This window comes from Papio anubis, chromosome 10 (assembly GCF_008728515.1).
Source record: "Papio anubis isolate 15944 chromosome 10, Panubis1.0, whole genome shotgun sequence".
Taxonomy (NCBI): domain Eukaryota; kingdom Metazoa; phylum Chordata; class Mammalia; order Primates; family Cercopithecidae; genus Papio; species Papio anubis.
The window spans coordinates 51,783,493-51,800,892 of NC_044985.1; the positions used below are offsets into that span (position 1 = coordinate 51,783,493).

The 17,400-nt window shown below is 40.6% G+C and overlaps 1 protein-coding gene across 7 annotated transcripts in view; it reads right to left on the reverse strand.

The window, feature by feature from the left end:
• STK39 (serine/threonine kinase 39) overlaps positions 1-17,400 on the reverse strand; it is a 292,939-nt gene that overhangs the window by 157,494 nt on the left and 118,045 nt on the right. For all 7 annotated transcript variants that reach the window (XR_002516134.2, XM_003907566.4, XM_009182375.4 and 4 more), the window contains exons 9-10: positions 16,973-17,021; positions 16,808-16,873 (exon numbers count right to left, since the gene is read on the reverse strand). Coding sequence is in view for 6 of the 7 variants with exons in the window: in XM_003907566.4 (XP_003907615.1) it covers positions 16,808-16,873; positions 16,973-17,021 (115 nt within the window). In the remaining variant the exon portion in view is untranslated. The remainder of the gene's footprint in view (positions 1-16,807; positions 16,874-16,972; positions 17,022-17,400) is intronic.

Below are 17,400 nucleotides of genomic sequence, written 5' to 3' on the forward strand. Positions count from 1 at the left end.
CTGTTTTACAACCTTTGTCTATCTCATGGCACACATAGAAAATGATGATATCTTTACAGCATCCTAGAATCAAATGATGAAGTGATTCACAGCAACTGGCCCCAGAATGTCATTCATCCTAGGCCTCATCCAGCTGCCCTGAGGGGTGAGGGGATTACTCTCCTGGCTCACTATACCTACTTACTGTCCACTAGTGTGCTCTGGCCACTGGGTGGGAAGCTCTGGTTGAAAGGACAAACAGGGTATCTTTCAGTTCTAGAGATCCTTTATGACTGTAATTCCAGTTTATTTCATCTTTGCCCAGCTTCTATGACTAGAAACTCTCCTATAAAATGAGCCCTAAACTGTTTCCCAGCCCTCTTCTTCATTGCCTAAATAGAAACTCTCCACACCATTCCATGTCCGTACCAGGATATGTCAAAGGCTCATTCATCCATCTTGCTTCCTCCACAAGCTAGAATGTCACATCCCCCACCCCCGCATTATACATCAAAGAAAGGAGCATGATGTCGACGGTAAATGAGTGCCTACATTAATAATGCTAGTAAAGTCAGAGCACTCTGGAGACAGATATGCCCACTTTAATAATGAATACAAGACCTATCAAACAATACCAAAAGAGGCCATGGTTTCAGGAGATATTGCAGCTCTGTTTCACATGGTGTAACCCAGTGAAGACACATAGAATTTTACCAGATAAGATACATATTACATGCAACAACTAGGAAGGGCTGCTCCAGTGACATTCAGAGTGAAAAAGGAGAATTATAAATGACAGTGAGGTGGGCCAGTGGGCAAAGAGAGGAAAGTAGCTTGTGAAATATAGGCATTTTTGTTAAAGCTATATAATCACATGGCAGGAATATCAAATTTTTCTTTTGTAAAGTGAACTTAGCAATATGGCTTCCTCTCCAACCAGGAGACAAAATAAAGAGGCTGCCTCAGTCACTCACCACTCTCACTGGCTTGCTTATTAAAAATGCAGAGTCCTGGATCCTGTCCCCAGACCTACAGAATGTGAATCTCTGGTTACAGGGCCCAGGTATCTCACTTAGTTTCAGAACCACTGAACTAGGCATGACGCTTCTGTCAGAAAAAGGGGGACAGGCAAATATCTCTTGAGAAGGTAAAGAGAAAAGCAGGAGAGACCCCACAGAAATAACATCACATCACAGAAAACTTCAGAGGAAGAGGAGCTGATTCAGATGTCATTCGTTACCGAAAAGGTTTACTTTGTTCAAACAGATGCATTCATTGTAACTTTTTAAAAAATACACTCAATAGGGAAACTTTCTAATTACAACTTAAAAATTAATCAGTAAATTAAGACATCAGAAATCATACAATTAAAGCAAAAATAAATGGTAGAGTTCCAAGTAAGCTTCAGTAATTCAGAGTCCTTAAAGAAACTTCTAGGACTGTCTATGTTGGCAAAAGAGCAAGAACAATTTTATGTAAAGCACAAGGTTGTAGCTGTTGGGTTATTGTGCTCTACAGAGACAGGAAGGAAGAATGAAAGAGCAGGATGAAATTCACTAACCTTAGACAATAATTTCCTTAAGAAAATAAAAGACAATTCTCACATGACATTTAAATACTTCCTTATGCTCACTTGTATAATACACAACTCCTTCCTTACAAAACATTCCCTGACGCACAATGAGGGAAGGAAGAAGGCGGCAAAAAAGCACTTCTGGAATCTCTGTTATAATCTGCATAAGTGTTTTATATAAACTGTCACATTTCAGCTTCATAAAAACCATTGGAGGTTGAGAAGGTGGGGAAATTGAGGCTCAGAGAAGCCATGTAATTACATGAGGTTCAAAATCAGCCCAGTGCCAGTGAGGCTGTAATCTCAAGGTTACATGTTCTTTTTAAAAATAATGCAATAATTCAGGAAAAAAGAAAAATAGGATTCTCAACTCTAAAAGTTATGAATGGTTAAAATCATAGGATTATGGAAACTGCAGTGCTGTCCTTGAGTGTAGGCACTGGTCATGACCAACACCTGGCACCACATGAATGGCTGACATCGGACCTCATAACAAGCATCTACAACCAGAAGCCAGGGGATGATGAAAATGGCTTGGTCTTACTTTCAGGCAAGCAGCTGGTTTATCATTTGTTTGTTCTGGACAGAAGTGATTACAGTGACAGAGTAATGGGTAAAACACCTCGTAACACTGCACACTCGGTCTGTGTCCAAGAACAGACTGCAGGAACAAAGGGGCTTCCATAGGTTTTACTACCAATGGCTCTCTCCTAACTAACTTTAACGGCCCCAAGAGTTCAGGACCCTAAGCTGGGACCTACATAATAGGCTCTATGTCAATTAGCTTGAAGTACCTGGTATAGTCTAATCTCTCCTAAAGTACTGAAAGTCTCAAGGTTGCAGAACCGCCAGAAGATCTGGAATCCTCTCTACAAAACAGCTAACTGCAGATCTAGGAAAAAAATGAAATAAAATAAGTGTTCATGGATAACATTTTGATGCCAAAAATATAATATTAAATACCATATGCTAGGTACTGAATTAACCATATATACACGTGCATCCATGTGCCTGGGTGTATACGTAAGTAATATATTATTCTACAGATGAGGGACCTGAGACTCAGGCTGGGATTTGAAAAATAATACCTCCCACTTTAAACATCCATAAGGTGGTATGTGTCAATAATTATAAACCATACACTCTGACCAAGCAATCCTGTTCCTAGGTAATGTACTAACAAAATAGGTAACATTTATGTAATAATGCAAGTACAGTGCTGTTCATCCCAGCATGGTTAACAATTTTAGAATTGGCAACAATTCAGTATTTATCAAGAAAAAAATTGATTCTTAATTATAGTCATTCTTGCAGAATTTCACGCAGCCATTAAAAGTGATTATGCTAATCTGTTTGTTGACACAAAAAGATGTCCAAAGATATTATATCTTAAATGAAATCACAGGTAGATTGCAGGACAATAAATATGGCATGATTCCAATTTTGTTTTCTGGAGAAATGACTCTTCGAGCTGAAACTGAAGTCTGCTCAGGATGAGAAGAGCTCACACTTCCAGGGGAAAGAGCAGCATGGACAAAGGCTGTGGGCAAGAGGACAACAGAGAACTGAGGGCGGAGAATGTAAGACAAAGCTAAAGAGCGAGGCAGGGACTAGACCATGCCAAGCACTGGAACCCCAGTTAAAGATTTTAGTTTTCACCCAAGAAGTATGAGAAGCCACTGAACAGTCTCCATGTCACAGACAAGGCACTGGGGAGCTCAGCTGCCATTCAAGGTTACCCCATGGGTGGGTGGTAGAGCCAGGGCTGGATGGAGTCTGTCTCAAGAGCCAAAGCCTGGTCTTAACCTTCACATAGATTTTATGGTCCTAGCTTCCTGACCAAGAGCTACTCCTGAGCCTTTCTCTCCCTCATCTGCCTCTTACAGCTTTCCACAAAGTCACAGAGAAAGCCCACCCCTCACTCAAAACAACTTCAAATGGCCTTTTCAATCTGGGTTAAATTAAAGGCTACTGTTTGCATTTCCTAGTTCTATGATTGCTGTGAAAGTTATACAAGGGTGCCTTTATTTTGTATATGTCTATATATGAAGAAAAAATTAAAAGTCATTAGACACTCGGTATCTGAATGTGTCAGAAGTAATTTAATGGAAAGCTTAGAAAATCCTGTATCAAACTGCAATCTTATTCGAGTCCCTTGAATTTTAATTTGTTTTAAAACTACTGGATTTCAAAGTAAAAAAAAAAAAAAAAAATTATTAAAAACAAGGTATTTGTGGCCTTTTAAAATAGAGCCCTGAATCTTGGTTAAGTCAATCAAGTTAGATTAGCCTAAAACAAGCAGACTCCCGACCCCCAACAATGATGTCTCACACATACGTACCACACCGCCTGCTGGCCTCTCCACATTCCCTGTGATTGAATAACCACAACCTCAGAGGCCAGGGCAGAGTGGCAAACATTTGCCTTCCTCCCACAGATGACAGGCCCCTTCCTTTCGCCATGATGCATGAAAGTTCCATTACTTTCCATTTCCTTCACCTTCCCTACTCCAAAACATCTTACTCATTTTAAAGACTTACAGGATCATGACATAAAAAGTTTAAGTTATCTCTCCTAAGCGAGGAGATAAGTAACAGGTAATCCAAAAGTGGAGCGTACTAAAACCTAATTTAAAGCTAGTTTTGGAATATCTTCCTAATTAAATGCAGCCTCATTTAACAGGAAAACGTATGTGCATCCTGGCTCAGAGAAGAAAATGAAAATAGACAATATATGCTAAGTGGTAGGGACTACATTTTTGTTGTCAAATAATGCAAAGTGCATAATTCACAATTATTACATAATAAAATCTAACCATTCTATTCTATGATCATGTGGCAAAGGTGAATCAAGTTAATGGCTCACCCAAGACCCTCAACGAGTTGGTGCTAACAAAGTTGATTTTAAATTTAGGGTTGGCTAAACCCTGAGTCCTAGACTTCAAATACAAGAATACAGCACCAGCTGAAAAATATCTTAACTATTCTTCTTTAAAACTAAAAGCACATTTCCTCTACCTCCCCTTGCACTCTCACACCAGCTCCCACGAAGGCGATCCTCATTACCATCTTGCTTGCTAAACTGCAATTTGAAAAATAGTTACTAATTGACCAGAATACTATGTTGGGTACTGAGAATACAGAGAGTAAAAGGACACCATTCATGCTCCACAATAATTGACAGTAGGCTACAGAAGGCAAAAGTATCAGGAAGTATGCTATAAATGATACCAAGTACAACTACAGAATTAAGCTCAAGGTAAGGAGTAGTACAGAGAACAGACTGATGAACCTCCTGGGGTGCGGAGTATCAGAAAGCTTCACAGAAAAGGTGCTAGGCTGGGAGAGATACAAGTGTAGGGAGAGGCCTTCAAAACAGAAGGACTGTACATGCCCGTTCATGGTGCAGGTGGGGATTTCAGGAGTGTACTGGCAGAAAAGTACAATGACCGAACACACCTTATTTGATAAAGGTGTGCCGAAGGCCGAGGTGGCCCATGGCTGAGAGAAAGCCTGGAGACACAGATCATGGGACCCTGGAGTGGTCCCTTACCTCCAAGTGGTGAGGACCTCATCTTATAAGTGGTGGGAACTAGTATCTTATCCTATTAACAACAAGAAGCCATTGAGTTTTCCATCAGGGAGAAAAGACAGTACAACCATAGCAGAGTTTTGACAAGATCAAAAGGGCATTTGCTGACAACATTTTATACTAGTTTTTCTGCAACTCTAGGCAAATTCTTTTCCTTTCGGAAGAAAAGGAAGTAAACAGTACGCTAGGATTAGAGGGAGCTGAGAGGCTGAATAAAGGCCACCTACCGTAGGGGCAGTCAGCACCTAGTAGGTTACCAGGATGCTCGGGGAGCACTGCATGGACAGGTGGAGGAGGAGGAGGCAGTCGGGAGCTTCTCTTAGCACGTAACATGCCATTTCAGTTCCAGAAAAGCTAGCTCACGCACACAAGCTTTTGGGAAAAGTTAGCAAATTTCCCAAAGGCAAAAAGGAAGCACATAATATGTCTGAAGACTATGCAGACCTCACAAATCTAACTGGACGTGATTTCCAGTAACAATTAGTTTTCTACAAACTAAAATTTGTAGAAACAGTATCTGTTACAATAATTTTGGAGTATGTGTCATTATTTCTACATATCCAAAACTGGGCCTCCAAGTCTCTAAAAGCTTACACAGCTCACTGTCTTTTAAGATCCATCTAAAAGTAAAGACATCCTCCCTAAATGGGGATCAGCAAATTACAATTTCCAGAGTGGATCCTCTCAGCTCCCAGTCAAAGGCAACCAGAAAGGGGTCACTTTCCCAGAATATAGGCTTTTAAAAAACAAAACAACAACAAAAAACCTCAGTTCACCAAATGCATTGAAAGTAACTCTGTATGATGCTTTTCCCCCTTGCTCTGTCCTCTACCCTCACCTCTGCCTAACTCACCCCCAGCAAAAGCACCAGTCAAGCCACAGAGAGCAAAAGGAAGAAATCTACCGCTTCCTGTCCAGATTCTGTCAATGAACTGTTCTAATAGCACCCCCTAGTGACCAAAAGCACTTTTCTGACCAAAGGAACTCTCAGTTCTCAAATGACTAAAAAGCAATGCATTTAAAATAAAAAAGCAGTGAAAACAGCAATAAGCTCACACTCCGCGAATGCCTGTCCCTGTAACAGCCCCAGTGAAATCAGTAACTTCAACCTCTCTGGCCTACTGTTCTCTCAGCTCTAAAATAGGAAAAATAACATCCTCAACCACCCTTGTCCTCCTCCCTGTGAGCATGTGAGTTCCTCAATGAGATTTATTCCCAAGGCACATAGTCGGTTTTAAGCAAGAGGATGGGAAAAGGAAACACAAAGTGGGGAGAGGACATGCACTCAGGCCTATGTGGATCACCGGGAGTATTTTATATCAAACCCACAATATGCACGGGAACTGCAGGAGTTGGTCCACTTCTCCTTCATTGTTATTATTGTACATGTTGACTCCTCTCTACCCGTATTTACCAAGCTCTAAGGAGAACCGCAGAAACCAAAGAATTTTCTAAAAATAGCTTGAGACCACAAAATACTGGAGGCTCTCCAAACCCATCTTCAAAATTGAGATGTTTGTTTCTGACATGAATTACATAAAATGCAAATGTCAGATTGCTTTGATTTGCTAATAGAAAATGTAACTTAAAAACAGTGACAGTGAAAAGTCGTTAAATCTCCTTCAATCTCCTGCCTAGTAAAATAACAACCCAACTGACTAAGGTGTCTCGTGTTCATGGCTCAGCAGGGACGTAACACCGCTTTGATCCCTCAACTCCAAGTCTGAGACCTTCGGCAAAGCCAAAACTTGTGCTGTTAGCTTTACACAACGGCACACACTTAAAACCCATTGTTGCCCTCTACTGGGGAAACTTGGAACAAAACTAACATCAATCCATCAAGCATTTGAAATCACCCTTCTCCGCTTTAATGATAATGCGTAACTTTCGATATTTTGTAAGTTAATTATAAGATTCCAGGATGGGAAAAAAGCAATTCTGTAGAAACTCAGAGTAATTTTCCCTCTTTATCGACTAAAAGAAGAAACTAAATGGTAGAAAACTGGGATACTGGCTTCGGACTCTGTGAGGACATGATGATGCAGTTGTGGTTAAGGCTCAACCTTAGGCTTTAATTTTCAGGTTTGTACACAGAAGCATGGCAAACCAGGAGATGTTTATGGTTCTTCTCAATTTTAAAATCCTGTAACCCTTTAGGGATAGCTTAACTCACTTTTAATAGTTGGTTTTTTCCTTTTCTGCTGATATTTCAAAATATTTATAGCTTTCAAAAATTGTTCTTAATAGTCTAACGTATCTTATCCTCTGGCCTATCCTATTTAACGTATCTTATACTCAGGACTTTCCTGATTGTTGCATGGCTGCAGTAATTGAGAGAAGTAAGCATCTACCCAGATGCATAAAGGTGCACAATAAATACTATTTTTCTCTCTTCCCCCTTCGCATGTCCCCCATCTACCAGCTTCATGACCTTTCCCATAGCTGTAGCACAGATGCTATGCCCACATACCAAAGCACTTATTCTCTATCACTCTGAATTTTGCGTGTCTTGTGACGTTTGTGCGTTCTTCACAGAAAGGTGAGTTTCATGGTGTCTGTTATGTCCTTGTATCATGTGCACTTGAGTGCCCACTGCTGGTAGCAGTGGTTGTAATGGAAGCAGCTGTTCTAGCAGCAGCAGAAATGGGAACAGCAGCAGTGGTGCCCACAGCTGTGGCAACAATCATAAATGTTACAAAAACAATACTGACTATAATAACTATAGTAATAAAAGCAATATACGTGATTATAAAAAATTTTGCTATAACCTGTGCCATTTATTATTTTGTCCCAACCACTATTATATTATGTATTACCTAATTTAGTCCTCCCAAACATAGCTATTATTACCTTTGCTACCTCATGAGTGAGAAGCTGAGCTTCTGACAGCATCTAACAACTGTCAATGCTAACCAAACTTTCACTAGCCATCTCTCTCTCCAACAGAATCTCCAAAGCCTTTTTGTCACCTCCTTCCCTCTACACTTGCTAGAACCCTGGCAAACCTCCCAGATTCCTGCAACGATCCCTGCAGCATCTCCTAGTGCCTGTGAATAGCACAGACATCCTCCTCGTACTAATGGTGGCCGGCTCACTCTGAGAATGACAAATGCGCTCCCATTTTCCTGCGTATGCCATTTAACTCTGCCTACCCTCTCCACCTACATTTCCTTCCTGTCCTCTCCCTTCTCTTCTTCTTCATTCTGAGGTACGATTTGGTGGAAAGAGCACAGATTGAGAATAAGAACTGGAGTTCACTCCTGCTTATTGGCCATGTGACTTTAGGCAGGTCCTTTTTCACCTCTCACACTTCCATCTGTAAAGTGTGACAGTAACTCCTGCTCTACCTGTCTTCAAGAACAATCGTTTGGAACAAATACGGAAGCATATATGAAAGTGATCTGAAAGCTGTGAAAGAATATTGGCTGTGTTTGTATTTAATTCTTACTACTCTTAGGCTCTTCACACACACACGCCCCTCCTCAGGGCAGGGAGGGTTTGCTGTAGTGAAAGAAAGCCCTGGTTCTCACCCATTGCCAGCACCTTGATGGATCAGAAAAGAAAATATGGAGACAGGTGAATAGGCAACGGCAATGAACTAACTACTGTAATTCTTTTCCTTCTTTCTGTAGGCATCCATAGGCTTTTCCTCCATTTCATCCAAAGCAACGGCAATGCAGAAACAACCTTCAATACCCATCTGCACCCCACCCCACCTACAGGACACTCTCTTCACTCCTGATTTCACTACATACTTCTAAATCATCCAGTCTTCTGTAGCCACAATAATCATTCTCCTTATTTACATGACAATCACCCTGCCACTGTTGACTGAGCACCCACTACGTGTCAAACAGAGCCCCAGACATCCTGCACAGACCATCTCTCATCCTCACGGCAACACAATGTAAGGATTGTCAGCTCTGCCTTATAGGTTAGGCTCAGAGAGATTAGGCAGCTCACCCAATAAAAGATATAGATAATAGCTCTTGCTGCTTCCAGACCAGGCATAGAGACTGGGGCAGCAGGTGCACCTCCACTTCCTGCCTACATCTGCTAGCAAAGTGGTTTGTATTATTTTGGTTTTTGTAAAACTTTTATTTTAGTTTCAGGGGCACAAGTGCAGGTTTGTTATACAGGTAAATTACATGTTGTGGGGGTTTCGTGTACAGATTATTTCGTCACCCAGATAATAAGCGTGGTGCCCAGTAAGTTGTTTTTCGATTCTCACCCTCCTGCTATCCTCCACCCTTAAGTAGGCCCTCATGTCTATTGTTCCCTTCTTTGTGTCCATGTTTACTCAGGGCTTAGTTCCTACTTACAAGTGAGAACATGTGGCATTTGGGTTTTCTGTTCCTGTGTTAGTTTGCTTACGATAATGGTCTCCAACTCCATCCATGTTGCTGCAAAGGACATGATCTTGTTCTTTTTTATGGCTGTGTAGTATTCCACAGTGTATATGTACCACATTTTCTTTATCCAGTCTACTGTCATTTGGGGTTTGATTTTGTCTGAGATAGGGTCTTGCTCTGTTACCCAGGCTGGAGTACAGTGGTGTGATCATGGCTTACTGCAATTTCAACTTCCCGGGCTCAATCAATCCTCCCACCTCAGCCTCCTGTGTAACTGGGACCACAGGTACACACCACCATGCCCAGCTAAATACTTTTTTTTGTAGACACAGAATCGTGCTATGTTGCACAGGCTGGTGTTAAACTCCTGGGCTCTAGCAATCCTCCCATCTTGGCCTCCCTAAGTGCTGGGATTACAAGTGTGAGCCACCACACCCAGTCAACAAGGTGTTTTTACACACAAGATTTCTATCATTCCTTCTATTAATAAAATTCCTCATTAATAGCCTATGAATGTACAGCCATAATGACATAAAGTATAAATGTTTCCTTGAAAAAAGATTGATGATTCAATACAGTAAATATATTCACTTTATCTCTTAATGTTTAATGTAATCAATGAATGTAAATAAATCCATCCTATTAAGAAGTAATACTTGTGTTTACAATAAAGAAACTGGCAGGTCCCACCTTATGCATATGATCAAAGGGAATATCATCAGTAAAAGAATAAATCAATACCATGTGCCTCTTAATATGATACACTGAGAAGAACCCAACATCACTTCTGAGGTATGTCTATCAGAGTGCATAAACTGAATCTGATCATTCAGAAATATCACACAGACCCAAACTGAGGGACATTCTATAAAATAACTGGCCTATACTCTTCAAAGGAGTCCCAGTTGGGAAAAGAAACACTGTTCTAGATTAAAAGACACTACAGGAGATGTAACAACTCAGTAATTCTGAACTGAATCCTGGACCAGATAAATGACATGAATGGGAAAATTGGCAAATGTAGCAAAATTCAAATAAGATCTTACAAATAATAGCATTACATCGATGGTCTTTTTTCTAATGTTGAAAACTGTACTGTTGTTGGGTAAGAGAGTGTCCTTGATTTTAGGAAATATACAGTGAAGTATATTTAGAGGTAAAGGGCATTCTGTCTGCAACCTACTGTGGAATGTTTCAAAATAGAGAGTAAGAGAAAACATATATGAAAATTCTTGGCACAATTTTTCTAACTTTTTTGTAAGTCCGAAATTATTTCATAATAAAAAGTAAAAACAGACCAGGCACCAATGGCTCGTGCCTGTAATCCCAACACTTTTAGAGGCCCAGATCAGAGGATCACTTAAGGTCAGGAGTTCAAGACCAGCCTGGCCAACGTAGTGAAACCTCGTCTCTTCTAAAACAACAAAAATTAGCCGGGCATGGTGGTGGGCACCTGTAATCCCAGCTACTCAGGAAGCTGAGGCAGGAGAATTGCTTGAACCTGGGAGGTGGAGGTTGCAGTGAGCCGAGATCACGCCATTGCACTTCATCCAGCCTGGGCAAAAGAGCAAGACCCCATCTAAAAAAAAAAAAAAAAAAAGGTAAAAACAAACAGGACAAGTTCTCAACACTTGTAAGTATTAAATAAATGTGAATTGAAATATTCCTACCCACTGATACCTAAGCAAATCGGTGGATCCAATGGGGCCAAGGGCCTTGGGTCCTTGGCATGAAACCCATCTTATAGCCTGATATTAGAAATTCTGGGACCTGCAAACAACATCCCAGTCTTTCTACTTCACAGTGGTTCCACCCAGAGACAGCAGTGATGTGATACCCTTTACCTCTTTCTGATAATGACTAAACATTGTACTGTTTAGTTAATTGCTTACTTAATTTCATGATTAAGAAAGTACAAGCAATAATCTTCCAGTAAATCTACATCCAGTGAAAACACAGGCAACCATAGGGAAAGAACTGCCTATTACATTTTTCCTCCTCATTCCCTCCTATGGCCAGTATGTTTTTTGGCTGAGCAGTAAGCATTCAGACATTTGCATACAAGCCCCTTGCCCTCTGTCCTGCCATATGTGGGTTTTATTTTTTATTTTTATTTTTTTGAGATGGAGTCTCAATCTGTCGCCCAGGCTGGAGTGCAGTGGCACGATCCTGGCTCTCTGCAACCTCTGCCTCCCGGGTTCAGGTGATTCTCCTGCTCAGCCTCCCGAGTAGCTGGGATTACAGACAAGTGTCACCACGTCTGGCTAATTTTGTATTTTTAGCAAATAAAGGGTTTCACCATGTTGGCCAGGCTGGTCTTGAACTCCCGACCTCAAGGGATCCTTCCGCCTCGGCTTCCCAAAGTGCTGGGATTATAGGTGTGAGCCACTGCGTCCAACCCATATGTTGGTTTTAGAAAGCCACAGAAAGCACATGAATATGAGTGTGAGTGTGGTGCCTCAAGTATGTTATCACTAACGTAAAACTTAGACATCAGCCAACTCTGAGAGTTAAATGTTCCTGTAGAAGATGCACACAGATTATGAGACCATCATTCTCAGCAAACTGACACAGGAACAAAAAACCAAACACCGCATGTTCTCACTCATGAGTGGGAGTTGAACAATGAGAACACCTGGACACAGGGAGGGGAACATCACATACTGGGGTCTGTAGGTGGATGGGGAACTAGGGAAGGGATAGCGTTAGGAGAAATACCTAATGCAGACGATGGGTTGATGGGTGCAGTAAACCACCATGGCACATGTATACCTATGTGACAAACCTGCACATTCTGCACATGTATCCCAGAACTTAAAGTATAATAATAAAAAAAAAGAGTTGATGTGAAACATGGGTAAAAATAGCAAGATACTGTCTTTAATACAAAGAAAAGGATATAATAATAACTCATTTTGATAATCAAAAAAAAAAACAAACAAACAAAAAAGAAGATGCACACAGCCCTAAATATCTACATTCAATTTTAACCAAGCCATTGACTCCCTTCCTCACCTAGTGAACTCAGCACAGTAAAAGATGGAACACTACATGGTTAAGCTTTCAAACTCCAAAATATGGCTGGAGACAGGCCCCTCAGAAAGTCATAGGAGAGGCAGTGATGGCTACGAAGCCTTTTCTTCTCATGCACGAAGATAGTGAAAAGTTAAAAAAAAAAAAAAAAGTTATACAGCTGCACTTAGCTCTGTTCTCACGGGTCATTATTAGCATGTTCTCATTTAGAATATAAAGAGTGTCTTGAGGTCCAGGAACATCCAATCTTATATTACCCTCTACCACACGCCTGCAGTCAGACAGAATTGCTGTTTCACGGACAGAAAAATTAGAGCCAAAGAAAATCAAGATGATCCCTAAATAACAATGTCAGCAAAAGAACCCAGAATGGACCAAATTTTCTGCCTGTAGGAAGAAAATAAATATCCTCAGTTTCTACAATTACCACACACACCAAAAAAATTGTTTTGCATAATAAATTACCAAAGAAGCCACATCGAACTTTTTCCATTTTCTATTTTTTCATAATTTAGAGGAGTCAATCCGGATGAAGACAAGATCACCTACCCTCGTGGAATTATGTGGATCGCAACAAAAACATCACATTTTGGCCAAACATGAGTATGATGGGCCTATGCTTCTCTCCTGCTAAAGCATAGCACTGGTGGGCTCCATGGGGCTTTCTACGAACAGCCAGCCACAATACCGGCCCCTCTTCTCCTTTAAATATGAAAATTGTTCATATTAAAGAAAAATGCACCCTGAAAATTATCTCTTAATGTTGGTGACCAGAAGAAAGGAGAAGAGAATGCTGTTTATGACAGCAAATTTCTAATCAACATGGTTGCCTCCGTGCCCAAGAGCCCTGCCCACAGGCCTAGGTGTCATTTAAACACTCATGTATCAATGGACTGTCTGTTTCTCTTTGAAAAAGAGCAAACTGATAAGACAAAAATCAATGGATCAACATCAACGAGTAGCCTCTGAGGAGCAATCTATACCACAGAAACCAGAGCAAGATCAACTGGGAGGCGCGATAGTGAACAGGAGAATGGCTGAGATCTCAATCAAGACAGTCTAAGAACAAATAAACTAACAATTCCCCTGAACCAAGTTTTAAACAGAAGTTACTTAAACACTGGAACAACCTAAGACAAGCAGAGAATCCTACAATAAAGGTTTTCATTACAGTGCACAGGGTGATTAAAGTAACATTTACTTTCTAGCAGCCATGTCTGCACGAAGTTTCCCATAAGGATGATCATGGTTGTTTACCAGAATCACAAGCCAGAGCAGGGGTTGCGGGCAGACTGCCCACACAAAAGGAATCCTAGGAACACATGTATGCCAAGCATTCTGGGGGTTCAAATGAGTGGAAAACAGTTTCAAAGGGCTTTTCCTTGGCACGTGATCATTCGGTCAGTAAACATTTGTGGGCACTTACTATGAATGAGAAATGCACCATGATCTATGCTGTCCTGGGCAGTGTATGCCCAAGAACCCACAGGTGAGGGGTGGAGGGTAGATGATAACCCAATTGCTCATTAAAATTAGAATTATGATGGAAAAACAGCCAATATTATGAAACTAGAGAGCCAGGATAACATCAAAACAGGCCACTCTCTTTTCTCTAGGATGCTTACAGAACTAATTTTAATTCTCCCTTTACTCCTGTGTGACACTGAGCTGTGCGGCCACCTTGCATTTGAAGGGATGGATGATGGAACAAGACCTGAGGTTCATCTAAAAGCAAAGAGCAAGTAAATAGCAGAAGACATGGTTGAAAAATCACATCTCATAGAACTCTAGTTGCTTATTAAGACAGATGCAAACTGGGGTTCAGAACGCACAGCACACTAATATGTAATAAGTTTTTGTTGTTGTTTTTTGTGGTTGTTTTGAGACAGAGTCTTGCTCTGTCACCAGGCTGGAGTGCAACAGCGCAATCTCGGCTCACTGCAAGCTCCGACTCCCTGGTTCAATGATTCTCCTGCCTCAGCCTCCAAAGTAGCTGGGACTACAGGCGCCAGCCACCACACCCAGCTAATTTTTGTATTTTTAGTAGAGACAGGGTTTCACCATTTAGCCGGGATGGTCTCCATCTCCCGACCTTGTGATTTGCCTGCCTCAGCCTCCTAAAGTGCTAGGATTACAGGTGGGAGGTGGGAGCCACCATGACTGGCAAAGTAAGTTTTTTTGTTTTTGTTTTTTTAAAAAAAGAAAGAAATGAAGGTTACAGCCTGAACAGATTCGTCATTTTTTTCAAATTTCAAAAACCTCCAAAGGAAAGTACGGGTTACACAGTGGGAACCACAGATGGTTCAGTTTGGCTGGAGGTTAGAATGTAAGACTGGAAGTTGAAATAGTGCCATAAATTTAAGGCTAAGGATCTTGGTCTTTATTACACAGGAACTATTTTTTAAATTCCTATTTTTTCATTTATTTGCTCTTCTGGTTGTTCCTGTTTAATTTTGGAAACCACTTTTGAGCAATTAAGTGATGTGACCAGAAAGTTAATCTTGTAGAAATGCCTAAGAAAGAACAGAAAGGAAGAATGGAACAGTTAGAAATTTATTTCAATTGTCCAGTTAAAAATAGTGGAGAAAAAGGTTTCAACCAAAATTGCAGAGGGAATCGTAGAGAAGATGTGGAGAGCGGTTAGATGGGGAAGACAGGGTAGGGAAGAGGGCTCACATATAGTCCCAGGGTTCTGAGGCTGAGGGGCTTGGAAAGAAATACAGAGCACAGGAAGGTTAGGCTTGGGAGAGAAGGTGGGCCCTGTGGAGTCACCGTGATAGGGAGGCTAGCAGGCCACTCAGCAAGGAGCTGGAGTGTGAGGCCAAAGCTGCAGAGGGAAAGGGGCCTGGAAAACACCTCTCAGGGACCAGCTAACAGGATAGGATCACATGACACTTCCAGCAAAAGAAGTGTAGACCCAAAAATAAGAAAAAGTCCTTTGAGGACATGTACTACATAAGCTAATGGCTTTCAAATGGCGTTTTCAACTCTGGCTGACATTTTAAATACCTGATCAAAAGACCCCATGCTAGACTCCAACACTCCTGGGAATCTCCCCAGGCATCTCCTCCAGACTTCTGATAGGAGTCCTCAAACTCCAGTGGCCTCAAACGAAAGCTTTAGGTTTTCTGTCCTTCCCCTTCAGATATTCCACTCTGATGGACCATCTGCTCAGCGCTCCCTGTCCCCTCAGAGACCAACTGGGCTCATATCTCCAAAGTCAACACATCAGTCCTCCCCAACCACAGTCCAGAAACCAGCCCACCCCACACAATTCTTCTGGTCCAGGAGAGAAGCTCAGATACCTTCACAGAGTGGGACATTTCTTAAAACCCACTTGAAAATCCATTTAAAACAATTCTAAAGCATCAGCTAATGCATTTTCTACAGAATATTTTAGAAAAGGCAATATCTGGAATTTAACATTCAGTTATGTATACCTTGGCAAGATGAGATAAAATCCCTAAAACACATTTCTTTCCCGTTTTTATTTACAGCACAGACAACACAGATTCATGTCAGCTTTCTCTGTAACTGTAAATGGGGGAAAAGAACCTCCTTTTTAAAATATGTTACTATATACATATTTTTAATTACAAATATCTAATATAATTTAAAAACCAAACTAAACCAAACCAAAGGTTAAATTGTATTAGGTTTCAACCACGATGAAATCTGTAATTACAAATAAGTAAGTTTCTGGAAAAATACATAAATAAATAAATACATACATACATACATACATACATGCCATTTTAAAAATCTAAAACCTAGAATGGAAAATTTTTCAGCTAATCATTACCATAATTTAGTTAACATAAGGTAAACTAAAAAAGGGACCATAGGTCTTTTATGAGGAAAGAATGCTATCTCACAGCTATTCAAACCATGAAAACTTGTGCTTTTTATCTTCATCGTTACAAACTGTATCTAAAAAGTGATCATGCCTCTTCTGTAAAACCCAAAGGAAAGACGTTCAAGGATATTTTACCTCTCCGGTATTTAAACCTCATCACATCCCCTCCTTTCTGACCTTCTTTAAGCAAAGCTGATAAAGGGAAAAATGAAATCATTTGAGATTCAAATTGTTTCCACACCCAAATGTACAACAACTAGCTGAGATAACCAAAAGGCAAATGCAGTTATCTGAGTAATCACTAATGAGATAGCCTCTGAATAGCATATCCTGCATATGTGGAAATCTTTTTCCAATTTTTCTATGGGTTTCATTTCCCTGGGGACTGGTTCCCACAGGGTCATGAAGGCTAATGGCACTTACCTTTTTGGCTCTTTGGGCTATGTCTGGTGTTCTTGTAAGCAGCTTCTCAATCAGGTACTCTCTGTTCTGCAAAACAAATATTCCCAACAGTTTAACATCAAATACGATACATATAAATTCACAGTGATTTCAAAATAGCTTTACTTGGGTTTTTAAGCATGTTACCTTGGCCTTCTGGAAGAATTTGCATTTTAAAAGTTCTGCTGCTGTGGGCCTGAAAGATCAATAATAAATTAGAGTTGAAACAATGACCACTTAATAAATGCACTGCCTTGATGAAACAATTTAACCTTAAGAGTATTTCTGGAAGACCAATTTCAGGAATAGCAAAACTCGGAACCAAATTCATCATAGGCTGGCACCAAATTAAATTGTGCCAATTTTCTAGTTCTTTCCAAATACCTCTACTGCCAAACAGATAAACTTCTGTATGTAAAGTGCTTGGGGCAGAATCAATTTTCCATCCTTCATCCTTACACTTAACTAAGTGAATTCAGTGTTTCTAAAAGGTGGCAGACTGACACATCTGTGAGCTAAATTTCTATATTTATTAAGAAACTATACAAGCTACTATATGACCCTGTCAAAGAAAG